Source organism: Amblyomma maculatum, chromosome 1 (assembly GCF_055883805.1).
Source record: "Amblyomma maculatum isolate TAMU_Amacu chromosome 1, ASM5588380v1, whole genome shotgun sequence".
Taxonomy (NCBI): domain Eukaryota; kingdom Metazoa; phylum Arthropoda; class Arachnida; order Ixodida; family Ixodidae; genus Amblyomma; species Amblyomma maculatum.
Window position 1 is genome coordinate 330,269,750 of NC_139344.1, and position 17,337 is coordinate 330,287,086.

The 17,337-nt window shown below is 43.1% G+C and overlaps 1 protein-coding gene across 1 annotated transcript; it reads right to left on the reverse strand.

Annotated features, from left to right (window-relative positions):
* Positions 1 to 3,215: 3,215 nt before the first annotated feature.
* On the reverse strand, positions 3,216 to 10,059 carry LOC146207413 (uncharacterized). The gene is made up of 3 exons (XM_084576737.1): positions 9,993 to 10,059; positions 7,056 to 7,841; positions 3,216 to 3,827 (listed from the first exon to the last, which is right to left on the reverse strand). The coding sequence occupies exons 1-3, from the start codon at positions 10,057 to 10,059 to the stop codon at positions 3,307 to 3,309; spliced, it is 1,374 nt and encodes a 457-aa protein (XP_084432863.1). The 3' UTR covers positions 3,216 to 3,306.
* Between the last annotated feature and the right edge of the window lie 7,278 nt (positions 10,060 to 17,337).

Here is a 17,337-nt window from a genome sequence, read left to right on the forward strand (position 1 = left end):
TAATCTTAGCCACACCCGCGCCATCTCATGTCTACTGCTTACCCTCCGCAAGTCAGCGGTATTAGTGAGGGACTCAAATCATCGCGATATTTGAATTTTTGTGGTTGTTGTTTTATGCGCTTAAGCTGCTCAGACATAATGTTTTAGTTTTTTTTTTCCTTTTTACGACGCCGTTTGTCGGACATATACGACGAATTTCACAAACTATTCGGCTCTGGGCATTGCTTGTATAGTTTATGGCGTAATTAAAAGCGAAATAATAGTTAGGAGAGTTGACTTGATCTCTCGAGAAAAGATGTCTATAGGATATGAGATGCATTACAAAGGCCCGTGATTAAGCATTCTCCATTGTTAACTCTAGTCATTCACTGGACGGTGAAGGTGTGCGAAGGTCTATTGCAGTCATTCTTGCTCGTGCGGCTTCGATGCTGACAAATACTATGAAGCTGTAGATTCGTCTCTTCGTGCGAACTGCACCTCAGGAATCCAAACGCTCAGATTTTCTGCGCAGTGCCTCGTTATACTGGATGCCTTGGTCTACCGCATTAAGTGTAAGACACTCACTAGCTTGAGAAGATGAATTAATCTTTGGTGCCTTTGATGCCGCATTCTTCAACGCATTACCTGCACCATCGTCTTGTTTCGTGTCGTACAATAAAGAACTCTAACCCAAAGGCTTTGTCCTTAATCGATTATTTGCTACACGTGCAACGATTACCGTTGAATGACTGCCTTCGCACTTCTGCGCGTCCGGCTTTGAAAACACCGACACTTCATCCGGATTAAATTAGTGTTAGAGCTCATCTTTCGTTCTTAGTAATCTTCTGCGCGTGTGGAAAAATAAAACCGAAAAGAAGTAGGAAAATGTAGTCGTCAATTTTAAAATTTCGCCGGCGGAATGAGCTTCCGCTGTATACCTAACGGCACCGACAGTACTACTTTAAAATTATATTAAATACTTCATGAGATATGAGTGAACCCACACGTTTTAATGACCGGTTACATATCGCCCATGGAGGAATTTGATGGTGACCTCCCTTATAAATTACCAACACTTCTTTTCCGCTCCTTCACACAGGGGACCAACTTGAACCAAATGTTTGTCTTTTCGTAAGTGAATTTCAATATCTGCTGGGTAAGTGCATCTCTAAGTTTGCATTTCGGGCTTTTGGAGCATCAACCGGCCATCCCGCATCTGTAAATTTGTATTTAGTCCATTTAAGTTTATCCTTTCTTTACAGAAGCCGCATAGATAGAAAAGCATACAGAAAAAGAAAGTTGAATATTTTAAAGGTGTGCCGAGTGAACTTAAGGTCAGCGACCTATTGGTTCATTTTAACACTCTTGTCGTATGGCTTACATGCCATCCGCTTTTCCTGTAATACTCCCGCAGGGACCATGGGTCATTACCTCCCGGGCATGACTTGTCCATCTGGTAACGCCGCTGTTTTCATCATAGGCAGCAATATGAAAAAATCCCACGAATAACCTGTGATCGGCTGGCACCATAGGCAAGAAAAAAAAAACAATTATTCTGTTTTAACCGCTTGAGCTTTAGATAGTAACACACCTAAGTACCCAGAGTAAAACGGTTTACGCACACAAAGCAGGACGCAGTACGTACCATATTGATATTCAGAATATTTTCTTCTGCATTGGTTTCACGGAAATTGTCAATTGCGGGACAGCGTTCAATTTTGCCTATTGGTGCAGTCAGCATTTGTCGGCACATATGCCGTAATTACTTCAGACACGTACATTATTAGCGATAATATAAAGCAGATAACAAATAGACAAATAAAGGCGATGATTTCATTATTTTAAGACATTGCCGAAAATTGTTGCGAAGAATGTTGCAAGGCTAATCGGCAGTTTCACAAATTAGGTTGTTCTAAAATTAAGCATTTGCCGCAAAGTAATCGCATGATACTACAGTATTACATAGGCATTACGTATCGAAGCGTATCGTCACAAGCTCCAACTTATGCTAAAGAAAGGTACTTTCACCTGTCATCCTTCAACGACCTCGGAAACGTTGGAGCTTGGAACAGATTTATGTCCTGTGATAATTTACGTCCAGACTCTAAGCGGAGCGCACACAGGTCCAATCTTCGAGAGGATGTACACCGGCGCGATAGCCGATGGTTTTTAGATTCAACTGCCTGCATTTCAAGAGAAGGCTAGCACAGCAAGCGATTGGCAAAATTTCTGTAGGTAGTCCAGATCAGGAAGTTTCCGCAGATTTGGCGGTGATTGCTGGCATAGGACCTGGTTAATTGGAGGTATACGAGAGAGGCTGTTGCCCTGCCGTTGGCGTAGTAAGAATGATGATGATGATGACATTGGTAGAGCTGCATCCTTTACAATGACAGAGCTGGCAGCCGTTGAAACTGACATATCTGGCGTCATATACTAGGGTCATTCTGATTTTACCGCAGATGCTTTAAATGTGGCACCTTTTTCAGTGTACTCAATAAATAAAGGACATAGAGATGAGGATCAGTTATACATTGCCACAAATTCTCTTCCGTTAAGGGCGTGGTATTCAAATGTTCCGACTTTTGCAACGAATGAGCTATTACTACAACAAAAAACGTTTTGTTTTTTTGCGATGCTTATTCGTTCCATTTATGCCTGCCCTTCGTGTGTCTAGGTGGTGGCATAAATAGGCGCATTTTTGCCTTTTAACGTGCTGCCACTAAAGAAAAAAAGGAAAACAGTCACACAAAAATGAATGGCACAGATACTGAAAGACACAGAGGTACCCATTTAATAATTTGCAGTGCTTAACTATCATGGCTTGATATGGTTGTACGTGGCGGTTCGTAAGGAGTTACAAATCTGGGAACTAGTATTTCACAGGCCTTACCGCTTCAGCAGGAACCAAAACTGACACCTCAAATATCATGAAATGTAACATGACGAGAAAGTTATAGTGCAATGTTTTACATTATCGCCGTCTTCTTCATTTTGCTGAACATAAAAGGAAAAATGTAGAATAATTTCTGGTAGCTGCACCAGGAGGTACAGAAAAACGCATTCTTAAGCATAAAATGTAGTCAAGAATAAAATATATTTATCCTATATATGAAGCAAGCAAATATGCATATCGTGGATAATCCCTGAGTAAAGCTTTCTTGACTGCTGCGGTTTCTAACAGAATCCTTAAGGATGAGCTGATCATTTCTATTGTCTGCCGTTCGATGCAGGCGGCAAGGGTGGGTTTGCAATGGTTTATTTCAGAAATATAGAGCGTTTGAGGTTTGCAACGGGATTAGAAAATAATTACGAGGAAGCACGGAAACCCTAATAAATATAAGGTATTATTTTGTACCTCACAAGGCGGCAGTATTCTTCCCAGTACTCACCGTACTTCTTTGCGCACATATCCTCTAAGCGGTAAGTCCTATATATCAAGAACCCCACGAGAAATATAGAGTACGTGTACGGCACAACACTTTCACATCCTGAAGGCAGAGCCCAGAGAATCCCGGTGAGAATTTCGAAGACGTAATGCGGATGTCGGCAAATGGACCAGAACCCCGATGCCAGCAGTACGCCAGTGTGGCTTTCGCCAGAGGAATCTTGGTATATCGCCTTGATCAGCACAGGCGGAGAACCCCATATGGCGCAATTATCTTGCTTCTCTCTGGCCAAGCGCTTTTGGTAGTCGCACCAGTAGGTGAGCGCAATCATCACTAATCCAAACGCTAATATGATTGCTGCAGAACCCACGCTTATATTTGGGCTGTGATCCACCATGTAGAAGCTCGTTAGGGAGTACATAGGTCCCAGGAAACAGATGCCGCTCCAACACAGGAAGAAACCTGCGCATGCACACACGAAATAAAAACCACGATTCAGTTCTCTCTATGTGATAAATACAAGCTCCCTTCACATAGTTTTTTTAATTCTATCTGAAAGCTAACTGGTGCACACTCTTCCAGCGCCACCTCGTTCTTTTGCGCGAGTGAAGGCCATCCTTTTCCGCATACACATCGGACGTGTATGGGCCACAGAAAGCTGGCATCGTCGAAGTGATTCGCACAGCCCACTGTCTGTGCGTTGCGGACACACCGAAACACTGGAACACATCTTTTCTGGATGTTTACTTTTATGTCACGAAAATACCTCCTTGCACAATAGGCGCTAGAACTCAGACATCTCGACGCCTCATTAGAGGCACTTATTTTCTCACATGGCCCGGAAGAAACGCATTCGGTACGTCCTAAAGCTGCTGTTGACCTGAGCGGAAGCAGCTAATCTCCACGCATTTTTGCAGAACTGCTCGTAGCTCCGCTCTCCTCCTTACATACTCCTTCAGCTTCCATTCCCTTCATTTACTCGCCCTCCTCTATCGTGCACTTTAATTGCCCTTCCCGTGCACATTCACGTTGCAGTATAACCCGTCTGGCAGAGGCCGTTAGAAGACTGTGAAATCCCATATTTTACTTTTTTTTTCATTTATCGCTCACAGTCTAACTTTTCTTTAATTACTTCACGCAACCGCATGTAAAATGGAAAAACGTTTACGAGAAACATTAAAAGAAGGGTTGTCAAACAGGCATATATGCATGTAGCCATCATAGAGAGAGGTAAACAGGCGTACGCGAGTACCCACGTTTTTTAGTCAAGAGCCACAGTATAAAAGGGTACGGGAAATATTAAGTTTATTTCATTCAGAAAACTGCTGATCGCAGTCAATGCTAATCGAGCAGCAATTATCCACTGTACCCCTGCCGCGTGCTGCCAAATTCGCGAAGGAAGTGCTTTGAAGGTCGGTTCGAATAGCGCGGTAGCATTGTGGAGTAGCTCATTTAAATATTGTACATGGGCTAATAGCCGGGGAGGGGGCTACAGATCTTAGAGTCGCGATCCAGAGTGTTGTCACCTCTACGTTAGCGCATTAAATTTTGTCTGGCATCTATTGGGAGTCACTCGTGATGTGGCTTATGAGACGTCTATTGCAAATAAATTTTCCTTGTTTCTTGCGCTACACTCCACATCAAGCTCTCGACCTCAATTCAGACAGTGTAGCATGCCGGCCACTCCTAAGGTTTAAATAAATATTTGTATAAGCCATTTTACTTCGCATTTTCGCATGCATGTGCCACGAGAGCTTGGGAATCACTTGAAGAGCTGCGGCATTTTAGCTCACCGTGGCTATCATGGAGGAGGCTTTTTTAGCGTTACCGCTATCTTCTCCGCGGATTCTTGCCGTCAGCAGAATACTAATATTCCATTTCTTTATTGAATGAACTAGGCTAAGTATACAGTGCTGGCATCCCTTTTATGACTATATCTGCTGGCGAAATTCGGCGCCACCACAGCGTGTTCCTATGCAAAAGACATTCAGCTTAGGGGAAGAGTGCTACAGAAGATTGGATTAGTAGGCGCTCAGATTTTCAGTGGGATATTCCGTATGCCCAAGCTTCAACTTTTCACCGCCTTTGCCACTGGGCGTCCGTTACTCGAGTATACGTATAGGCTAGCATAGGTTTTTTCCATGCTAAAGGTATGCACTAAATCAAGACGTCAAACATCAGCAGGTTCCGGGCCGTAATGTTTAAATGAAGAAATCATAGACCAATCTAAATTAGAAAGTGCTTGTTGACAATACCGCTCATATCGTTGCACCAAATGGATTTCGTGTATGTGAGATAAAAGAAAACGTTAGGGTTTTCTTTGTAGTCACCTTTTAAAGCAGAGAATGGCGACAATTTACAAGCTTTTCTTGGCCCAGCACCACCACTGCGACGTTGCGTCACAGAGGGATTCGCGGCACACTGGCTGCATTTATGAGGTCAACGCATACCTGAATGTATCGCTAATAAAAAGACATTTCACAAAACTTCTCCATTAACTTTTATGGCAACTTTGGACATCATCAACTGTCGTTCTTGTCTGTTTACCTAACATTTTGTACCTTGTTAGGGCAGGTGTTAGGAATTTTCTAAAAGTGCCATATCGGACAAAGATGAGCTCAGGTTTCTCTATGAATATTTATGAGTTTCTAGCGTAAGGCATGCGAAGTCGCCCTTATGCCCTTCCATTATGCCCCTCTTCGGTGTGCGACTGCCAGTGCTGTACACCACTAATTGAGTGCAGAAATATTGAATAAAACTTTATGACTGTGAAAACATCTAACACAGAGATAGATGGGATTAAATTAAACCAATCGAACAGCATTACATTTAGTCACCGATGCTGGCAGTCTGACTTTACCAGTTCTCCAAATTTCTTCAGCCATTCGATTTTGACGCTTTCAAGAGTCGTCGCTGAACTGTTGCCCCCCCCCCCCCCCCCTTCCTTTGCGATATCATAGCGCATTAACGAGGGAAATCAAGAAACGCACTTCTCGAATTAAACAATACTGATGAGTTTTATGAAAGACTACTTAATATCACTTCCCGCTTTATATAGCAGGCAAGCCCCTGCTCTGTGTGTTCCAGTGTTCCATCGCGTGTGGACGCCCACAGCACGTCTTCCTGGCAAATACTGCTTCCTCTAAGTGTTTTGATAGACATCGAGGAATGCGAACTATTTTGTAAGCAAACCAATAATTAAAGCTTCGCACCAGCGTATATTACGTTGCTGAGAGCTGCAGTTCTAGATGACTACTACCGATGCTATGAATTTATCGCTTTAATTGACCTGCGTATGATCAGCGTTCAGGTGATCGCTCCCTGTATCTTTAATGTTCTCCCTCCCCCTCCTCCTTTGTACTACCTTTCATATGCAGTTGTTCACTGTTCAGTAAAGGTGACTGCTGACATGTTAAGCGTCAAATGACACTAGTTGTTAATAACTAATGGTGTTTCTACTGCTGCCTTGTGGGATGAACGTTGCACCATATCAAGGTTATAAATGTAGCTCTGTCGCACTTTACGTTGAGAACATTTCACACACTATTGTATACAAAAAAATGCCTTGGAATCACCCCCTTTTCCGACTCAGCTAGCGGCACATCGACATTTTTTCTTTTCTTATTCCTTTCTGAACTACGTATTCTATATGTAGGCATCAATTACCAAGGTTGCTTTATCCTCACTTACCTACTCGGTCCACACTGACGCCTGTTGTTTTCATGTAGCCATCTTCCCACCAGAAGAATTTTGCAATGTACGCTGTCTGCAACGAGGCCGTCACTGCCATGGCCCAGTTCCAGCCGTACACATCTACTTGCGCCTTCCAGCTCGTCAACACTAGGAGCTGCCACAGCATCATGCCGAATCTGGACATGATCCACATCTTTACGTCGAATCTGTCGCCGACCCGCGGAAAACGTTCGATGCCCCAGAAGAAATCAAACACGATACTTTCCCTGCGGCTATGTTCTCCTGGACTGGGATCAAGAATTCCCTTCGCGTACAGTGCCACTGCCACGATTAGTGCCATGATTGCCAGTACCACAGTGCACCCTGGTAAGCCTTCGTAAATACTGTAGCAACGCAGGTTTTTTCCCAAAAGAAAGTAACCAGCGAATTCCATCGTCAAGACATAGTAAGTGAACCCTGAGTGCCAGTACACGGGCGTAAATCCAGTCGACGTAGGCGGGCCCTGATATTTACTCCCACCCAAGGATTCGATGGACAGTGAACTGTAGAGAATGAAAACGGCGAAAAACTGCCAGGAGTCCATGGTACCTATACCTCGTTTCGTCCAGGAATCGTACAAGAAGCGCAGGAAGCCTGAATCGAATGCAAGACTCGCCGATGAACAATGGGTGATTACGAAGTTGACTGCGCAGAAAACTGCACACGATGCTCCGATGATTAGAAAAAGTGGCCCAGTCGTGTACCAGAAGGAGCTCAAGGGCGATTCATCGGATTCTTCAGTACCTGCGTACAAAAATATACATTAAGGTAAAGTTAACTCTTTGTTAAGTTGAAGCTTCCACTGGTTCCTGTTTCGCGCACGCCGCAAAAGAAGAAACACATGTAATGAACACTGAATGAAAGAAATTATTCTTTCGTGTCGCCACTGGTGAGGCTCTCAGTCTAAACGTCAATTGGCCTCAACGTCATCCTGATCCGATCTGCTAATCAAAGATGGTTCTTGGTTTTTGCGTCTATATGCTTGCGCTTTCTTTTAGGCACTTACACCTGAGTACCAGACCTTTTTCTGCACATTGGAGTTGCTGAAGGACAAACCCCACGATCTGTCCAAACTCAAGAAGTCGCACAGATTGCTTTCCGATATCCACCCACCCAGAAGTATTTTGCCATCATCTCATACATGAGTGCTCCAATGTTATCATCGATATGAATAAGATAATTCCTTTGCTGAGGCGTTAGGATATCCAGCCACTCGGGTGTAACAATTTGCCACTACCTCCTTTTCCAGTACTCCAATATCCTTATGAGCGTGGATAAGATAAAGTAGACGAGGAGTTCTACACTGTTTTATACAGCAGCTGAAGCAGTCAGGACGATAATGATAAATGCAGTAATGCAGATCAATCAGACGTTCCGTCAGTAACAAAGTCTGAGTTATAGAAAGTTCTAGAAGCTGTGAAAACGGGGAAAGCAACGTGGTACAATCAGACAACTGCATATTTTTTGAACAAGGCTCGGGATATTATGCTTTTAACTAGCCATTCTTCATATGTAATGCCTCATGACCTCGACCGTACCAAAATATTGGAAGAACACTAATATTAACCTTATCTAGGCGAAAGCTGGCGTCAATAACTTGAAACATTATAGACCAATCACCTTACTGTCTGTTAGGTATAATGTATTTACTATGGTACTCACAACTGGAATCAGGACAGCCTTACACTTCAACCAAATAAAAGATCAGGCAGATTTTCGTAAAGGGTACTGTACTACACATCGTATCTATTAATCAATCAGCTAATAAAAAATGTTCGGAATATGACCCTTATACATAGCATTAATTGATTATGAGAAAGCATTTGACTCAATTGAACCTCTGCAGTCATGCAATCATTGTGAAATCAGGGTGTAGATAAGCCATATGTGAAAATGCTAGATGATATTTATAGTGGTTGTTTATAGAAAGTTATAATAAAAATTTTATAGGGTAGGTACGTTAGGCAGGAAGACAAGATCTCTCCAAGGCTATTCACTGCTTACCTAGAAGTATTCAGAGTGCTGGATCGGGAACACTGAGGGATAAGCGTTCATTGAGAATATCTCAGTAATTTGAGATTGGCGGATGGCATTGACTTGCTAAGTAGCTCAGGTAAATAATTGTAGATAAAATGCTTAATGATCTAGAGAGGCAAAGCAGAACGGCAGGCATAAACATTAACAAACAGAAACACTAAAGTAATGTTCTACATCCTCTGAAAGAAACATCACTTTGCGATGTGTAGGGAGTAGCTTAAAGTGCTAACTGAATGCGTCTACTTAGGGCAAGTAATAAACGCACATCCGAACCACGAAACGAAAATATCTACAAGAATCAGATTGGGATGAAGCTCATTCAGTAAGTACTATTAGATCCTAAATGGCAAGTTGCCAATATCCCTCGAGAAGAAAGAATATATCAGCTGTATAGCACCAGCACTTGCTCACCTATGGGACAGTAACTTGGAGGCTAACGAAAAGAGTTCAGGTTAAATTGAGGACCAATCAGGGAGCTATGGAACGGCTAAGGGTAGGCCTAAGGTTAATAGAAAGGAAGCTTGCGTATCGGTCTAGAAGGATGTCTTGTTAGAAAACAAGAAAAAGAAATTGTAATTGGCAGGTCATGTAATTCAATGGAAAGAACCGATAGTCCGTAAAGGTGACCGTAAATTAAAAATGAAGGTAAGCCTAGCAGGGGACGGCAGGAAGTGAGGCTGGAGAATGACGCTAGGATTTTTGAAGCAATGAAATGAATGCAGCTGGCACATGACCAGATTAAATGGAGGGACGTGAGAAGGGCGTTTGCCCAGCAGAGGACAAGGCCTAAGGACGATGGCATGCTGGTGATGACGAGAATATGGACGTATTTTAAGTTGTTTTGGCAGTTCAGCCCACCCTGCATGTTGCCATCAGCTGACATGAGCAGTACTTTTCTTTCATAGCTCCATTTGCGGGTCCACATTCGCGTATATAGACTTTGCTTATCGTGTAATCACTAATATATTCTCGCCTCTGCTCGGAGCATCACGCGCTGTGTGCCAGGTTGTCCTGGAAGAACAGTCATTTGTTGAAGCGGTGTCTTAATGTATTTCTTTTTATTATGCCACACGTACACATCAGCTTACGGTCGTAAGTTACCCCTTTATATTAAATGCCACCCCACATAGGTATAAAGCATCGCTTCAATCAAGCAGTAGAAAAAAGTCAGCGCGACGTAGGGGCAACGCGCCTAACTCAGGATACAAGGACCTTGGAGCACCGATTTCCGATCTCATCGACCCTTGTCAGAGGAAGAGCACGAATTGGCAGCGCCCACTAACGCGGTCATATCGTATGGAATAGGGACGTCCCTGAACCCGACGACTAGCCGATCGGTGCATGGTCATACCATGGGCCGTCTACCACTTCGCAGAGGAAAAGACAACTTTTCTTGTCTTACATTTGTTTTGCCCCGCTTTAGACAACAGGGGCGAAATGAGGCAGGTGTGCGATTTGCGCTTCTTCGTGTGTAATTGGGCTCTCTTTTTCTTTTTCCGTATATGTGGGTTTACCAGTGCACGAACTGTTGCGAAAACGCAATGTTAGGGAAGCTGCACACATGCAACCTTTGTTGACGGAAACAGCAGGTAGCTCAAAAGAGGCATCTGCTTTTCTAACCTTGCAAGCCTTTTGGAAGGTCTCTAAACTTAGCCTAAAAATAGTTCTCAATAAAATATTACTAGGCTGTCCTAAAGCGCCATTGTAACACGAGGAAAATGTAATTGCTCAGAGCCTGTAGGCGTGCTAGCGTCCAACATAAAAGCCGTAACTGGCGTTTCCACGGTTCGACCAGCAGCGCGTGAAGAGAAGCCATTAGTCCATGCCAGTCAAAGAGCAAAGGTGAACGCAAGCGGTAACTCGCTCAGTTCACAGCACTACCAATTTATAAATATTTTAGAATTGTACTCAGTATTTCTGTTGTTTTTGTTACGAAATGTAAAAGCTCGTGCAAGCAGCTTCTTCGTGTCATCCGAAACCTGTAGGTGGCACAGCGTCCTTTGGTGAATTGGCGGGCGCAGCGAGACATTTCTAAGCGGGCTGCAATTTGTGCGGCAACAGTAGTGTAAAGTTGATATTTTGTCCAAAGAGACGAGAAAAAAAATCGCGTTCTCTGTACAGAGCTCACCAAAGTTCGTAGTTAGGACGCTGAGATCTGTGAAGGTTGATTTTCAGTTATTTACTCGCATTCACAACAGTGAAAATTTGATATAAACTCTAAGATGTAAATTTTACTTGGTATTTAGCTCATTGGAATCTCAAAGAAGTTTATCGGCAGCACACTAATTTTCTTTCCGGATAATGACCATCGCCTTGAGGGTATCGAGCGTTGTAGGCTTGCTATATAGCCTTTTGACTGATTGTGTGCTGACAGCAAATAGTTTGGTATTTCCAAGTGCTAATAACTGTATGCATCACTTGCTATTTTTAAAATTACCTGCACTGATAACTTACACGTTCTTGCGCTTTTCGTATTCTTCGCACTCCGGTAAAAGCCCTACACAGGGCTGACAATGTGAATACAATAAAATAAATAAAACATGAATCTTGGTGCACAGGGGGAAACGGCCTATAAATTATTTGGGGCTGTACTGAAAGCTGGCACTTCCTGGTTAGCTCATTGTTTACATCGCGGCGCTTGTGACCCGGTTTGAAAAGATAAGCATGAACTTTTCGATTCCTGGATGAAAAATCATTAAAACGAAGCCTGTTTTGCATGCGTGCAGAGCTCTTTTTTTTGGCCCCCCCTACTTATAATGCATGGCCAATACTAAATATTTCCTAAAAAAATTTTGCAAAAAGCTCCCAAAGTATTTTTTACCCGGATCAATACCCACAGCAAGCTCTTCGCAAAGGTCGCCCTGACGTTGCAGTAATTCTACGTTACTGTGATCCCGCCTGATTTCTCAAACAAAGCTCTCAGCTAAGCCCTGCTAACATCTGCACACCACACGTGAGGAAGAGCCGGCACATGGCACTTTTTTTTTTAATTAATATAAACCTATTTGGATCAGCAAAGGACTCATAAGCTTGTTAACTTCGTTAAGGCTAAAGCAAATCCTTGAATGCCCTAAGCAGAATACGAAAACACTTAGGGTTCACACTGCACACAAAGAATTCAGAAGTCAATGGGGAGATTGAGAGCTCAGATACAAAATAGAAATAAGAGTGTAGACTTATAATACAATAGTTGGTGCCGCTTTTTGTGCATCATAATTAGTTAAAACTCGTGGACGTCGTTTCTGCGTAAAAGGCAGAAGAGAACCTTTCTTTCGGGGCAATTTTTTGTTGTATTGTCGGCAGGGCCTTAACAAATAGTGAATCGAAATTTTTAAGTTAAAAAACTTGCGCTTAAGTCCGTCACATTGGTCGCTGCACGGTAACACACAGGCTACTGAGATAAGGATCCGTTTTTTCTTCAGCCCCGTCAGGCTTTTTCTTCCTTTTTTTTTTTTTGCCACACCAACGCCCTGAGCTGTCGGCATGAGGTTCCTCGCTCCACCTAAGCAAAAAATTGCATGAGACCGAGATGAGGGCCTGCACATGTCACTTATTTGTATTTTTTTATAGAATTAGGATCATTTTATTAGGATGAAGCAAGTCTCTTAAGCTTCTTAACTTCCATAAGCCTCCAAAGGAAACCTTTGAATACGCTAGGAAGAATAGGAAAACTCCCATGATTTCCTCTGCATGTAAATAATTAAATAATTAGTACGAAGGGAGATCTCAAAGGGAGACAAATATGGGGAAGGGATGGCGGCGATCTTCATAGAACAGGATTTGGTGCCGCTGTTATTACGTCAGCATTTGTTAATATGTCAGAAGTCGAGCGGACAAAGCTTTTGTTTCTTCCAGAGTTCCTTTCAAATATTTTCGTCTACTGTCGACAGGGCTTTAAATTGAGAGCAAATTAAAATTTGCATATAAGGAATCGGCGCTCAAGTCTGCTATATTGATCGGTGCACCACGACACCATCGGTGCACCATCGAGCGTAGCACGCATTTTTAGGTGGACCTACAAGGATTATATGCGCTATGAACCCACCTGGAACCACCTGGACCCACCTGGACCCACCTAGACCCACCTGCGCTTATATGCGCTAGGCTCCGCGCTCTGTCTCAGCCATGCGTTGCACGCGCCAGTGAACCAGGCTATATCCAGAAACTTGGACAAGGAGCGCGTTATCGAGGAAGGTGCTTTCAATTGCTTGGAATGTGGCCTCGAGTCTCTGATGGCCCAAGCGGCTAAGAACAAATGTCTTTTGAGCGTGCAGTGGAACAACCGAAGCGAAGCCTAGGGTATAGCTTTAACGACACTCAGGCTGCTTTCACTGAAAACGATGTTTCTAAACTTGAAGAGGTTAAGAAATAAAACTGATACGCAATTAAACTCCGCATCTAAGGCATAATGTGACAGCCCGCTTCCTTTCCGTATCCTCGTTTGCGTCCATTCATATTGCTACTCTGTTATATAGTGAGATATCCTACGCATACTCATTAGCACTAAGTCGTAAGGCTCCTCATGATGTCTAAGACCGCCTGATATAGATATAAATCTCCGCTTGCACAAGCCTTATGAAGGCCCTGCGAGGCATAGGGGCAGTGTATCTAACGGTCCTGGAAGGCTGGACTTCGATCTCTGTTTCTTTCCACTCTCAAAGACGAAGCTCGAGATGGCAGGGCCTGCCACCTCGGCCGGGCCACGTGGTATCGTGACATCATGCAAATCGACGATCAGTCATTGCGCGGCCGTGACAACTGGCAGCTACCACATGGCAGAGCCATACCCGCAAGTTCTTTTTTTTTTTTTTTTTTTCATAACGTCCACAACGCAGATGCTGGGTTTTCTGGATACCGCGGCCTCTAAGTCTGTCGCATTCAAATGCAGGGGGCGGGACTCCCGGGTCGTTTTCACAACAAATCTAGGTGCATAAAGCGTGTTTTTCACCAGAATCCCTGAGGCAAAGTTACCCCAACACTGACAAGAAAAACGTGATCACGAAGTTTGTTTTGGAATGAATCAAGGTTGTGATTTCCAAACGAGTTGTGCAAAAATATTCCGATCTCATTTTAACAGCGAAAAATGCGCGTGTTTGGTGCCGGACGTATATTAGAGCCAAAAAACGATTTAAGACTACTTTTGAATACGCAGTTTAAGTTACCTGAGCATTGTTTATAGCTGTTGTTTTGAAAACCCTTCAAGTGGTCATCACTGCAATAGTGCATCTGTATATATATATATATATATATATATAGCTACAAGTTGTTCGCGCTCAAGAATAAAACCTATATTGCATATGAATTGAAGAATTATTACATGGTTCATATACGCACATGCAGGGATGGAAAAAGTAGCTTTTGCGGGCAGGTGGGGACTGCACTCCATCGTCAGAAGCGGTTCCCTTTCCTTTTATTGCAAAGGCGCTCCAACGATCGTCAAATCAAGCAAAGATGTTGCATGCGCATGACTCCTGACGTACCACCTGATCGTGACGTCACAATCCACGTATTTTGGCTCGGAACACACTCCCGCACTGAGCGAATAAGCTTTCGCATACCCTACTCGGTTTAAATACACTAAACGCTACCATTCTTGAGCTTACACTTTCTTTGTATAGTCGTTAAAAAAGACGTAAAAATTCGATGCCATTCTGATTTTATTTTAATGCATGCCGCTTTTGAACAAGGTGTTCTGTCATTTGGCAGAAGAGATCCTGCTTCATTTGAATATTAAGCCCTTTTTTTGTGATGGTTTTTTACAGCATACTGAAGTCTGAATAAACGGTGAGTGTTGCAAAAAGAATTCTGGCTAAGTTGGTGACGAGACTTGTTCAAAGTCTCTCTTATCTTTCAGGTGTGATTAAAAATTCTCGGAGTTCGTGCTAGCCTCTGTGTAGATCTTAGATGGAATGGCTTCTGAAAACTACTTTGATTTTACTGGGGCTAAACTCAGTTTAAGCAAATAACGGACTGCTAAGTACTACCTAAATCGTATCAAAGGCGAGACGCCCTGAATTTAATTAGGGAATAAAAAGTGGGCTCAGTGGGACGCGCTGACTACGGGAGACTCACTTGTCTGTTTACAGACGCGGAGTTTCTGCCTATAAGCTCCTGGCAACAGCCTGATCTTATATGCAGGACCACGGTCAAAAACGATGCTTTCAGGCGCCGTTAATTGAGCTGTCAAAGAGGAATTAGCGGATAATGTACGTGCGCAAGCGGAGTTAATGCATGTAGACGCCAGGCTACCGAGTTCAGTAAGTACGTCTCGGTAGCCTGTACTGACAATGCTCAAGGGGACGCTAAATGACGCATTCGCACAACTTCCCTTTTAAGCTAAGCTGATGTGATCTGCCTATTACAAGTGTTAATGACCCGAAGGTTAATTCGGACGCAGCGTGTTCGATCAGTGGATATAGGTTTTTGGCGGTGCATGAGCCCAGGCAGTGGAAGTTTTGATCGTGGTAAATAAATCTTTCCTTGTGTGCTGAATTTTCTGTGCAATGTTTCAAAAGCCGGCCTGTCGAAATTAATCGGGGACCCGCTGGTACGGCGCGCTTTGTAGCTTACAGAGGTGGCTGTCTATTGGCCTCGAGATCAAGCAGAGTCGCCACCTTGCGGCTCAGCGGCGAAACCTACTCAGTGTGGATGCATTTTCGCGTCGCGTGCCAGCCCGCAGTGATTTACGCGCGCGCATGCGGTGTGTACAGGAGTGTTTTTGTTTGTTTCGCGGTTCCTGTGCGATTTTGCTTACCTATATGCCTTTTGCAAAAGAAATATGAACAGTCTATAACCCCACGCTTCATTAAAAAAATATATACTTGTCCGTATCGAGCATGTCATGCTTGGATAAGGACATCATCCATCGCGGTCTTCGGCGCTTGAGATCCTTTGACATGCAATGTCTCAAACGAAGTGGTACTGTCGTTACCGCCGTGTCAAAGCAAAACAGGTCGTTGCCGTCAATAAAAGTTAATGCAAACGCTCAGAAATCGCATATTCCCGTTTCTGTTTGGAATACCGCAGCTACTAAAACATACGCCACCGCAGACTGCTTCATATAGCAGAAGGCAGTTTGAACAGACCACTCTATGCCTACTGTGCCCTCTGTATGCACGCTAGAGTTGTGTGAGTACTTTTTTTTTTCTTTTTTTTTTTTTGCTTTTAAATCTCTGTCACGGTGTCTCAATGGTAAGGGCGCTCGGCTGCTGATTTCGAGAACGGGGGATTCAATCACAACCGTTTCGAAAGGCGTTCCCCTGCTGGGGGATTTGACTGCACAATAAACAATCTCACGTGGTAAATGTGGTGGTAATAATGAAAAAAAAAAAAAAACGACATAAAAACCAGCCTCTGCAATCATCTGTCATAGCCGATGCCGCTTTCATGCGTTAAACCCGGACCAATATGCATTTCTTTTCTTTTCTTTTTGTTGTTGAAGGCTTCAGTGCATCCGTAAAAGTTTTAGTGAGCACATTTTGCTTTAGAGAAATGCTCGGATGTTTGGTAAACATATTCCCTGCACCTAATTGTTACCCTAAATATTACATAATACACCGAGATCAATGTACTTTACTGGTAGCCTATTATAATCATTATAATCCCTTTTCATCCAAGTGCTGTCTTCCGACAAAACTCGTCATTTCTGACAAGGGGAATAAAACAGCTTCATGCGGGCTTAAATATCAGTGCTTAGTTCGGGGATAAATACATTTTTATAGTCGCATGATAAGATGGCCTCCATTTCTTTCGAAATAGTTTTATATCCGGCATCTGTTTTGGAAGCAACCCTAATATTTTACTTCGCATAAGATTTAGCAACTGCTAAATAATTAGTGATAAAGAAATTTTCAGCCTGTAAAATTGCTTCCCAAAACATGACAGTGCCCATGCGCAGTTTATAACGATGTCTTCGCAATGAGTAATTCGTAGCTTGCACTTTAACGTTACTGAAAATTAATCGCGGATTATTGTAAATTCTGTCAAGTGTGTAAACGTTCTCTCATACGATGAAATTTATTCGCATTGCAAAACAAAATAATTACACTACTAATTTACCGTTATATATTAGCATCACACAATCAAAAATCCCTTATACTTTCCTCGGTTTCAGGAAATCATTTACAGTTAGTGGCGCATGCATTAATACACTATCACATTCTCTGACAGTGGCCGCAAAAAGCATCTCGGCAAATTCAATCCA

Bases quoted from the DNA above. Each gene is read 5' to 3' on its own strand.
- LOC146207413 (XM_084576737.1), bottom strand. From the start codon at position 10,059: ATGTGGACCCGCAAATGGAGCTATGAAAGAAAAGTACTGCTCATGTCA. The intron at 7,842-9,992 runs GTGGGCTGAACT...TTTTGTACGCAG, and splicing joins AGCTGATGGCAACATGCAGG to GTACTGAAGAATCCGATGAA. The intron at 3,828-7,055 runs GTAAGTGAGGAT...GTGCATGCGCAG, and splicing joins CGTCAGTGTGGACCGAGTAG to GTTTCTTCCTGTGTTGGAGC.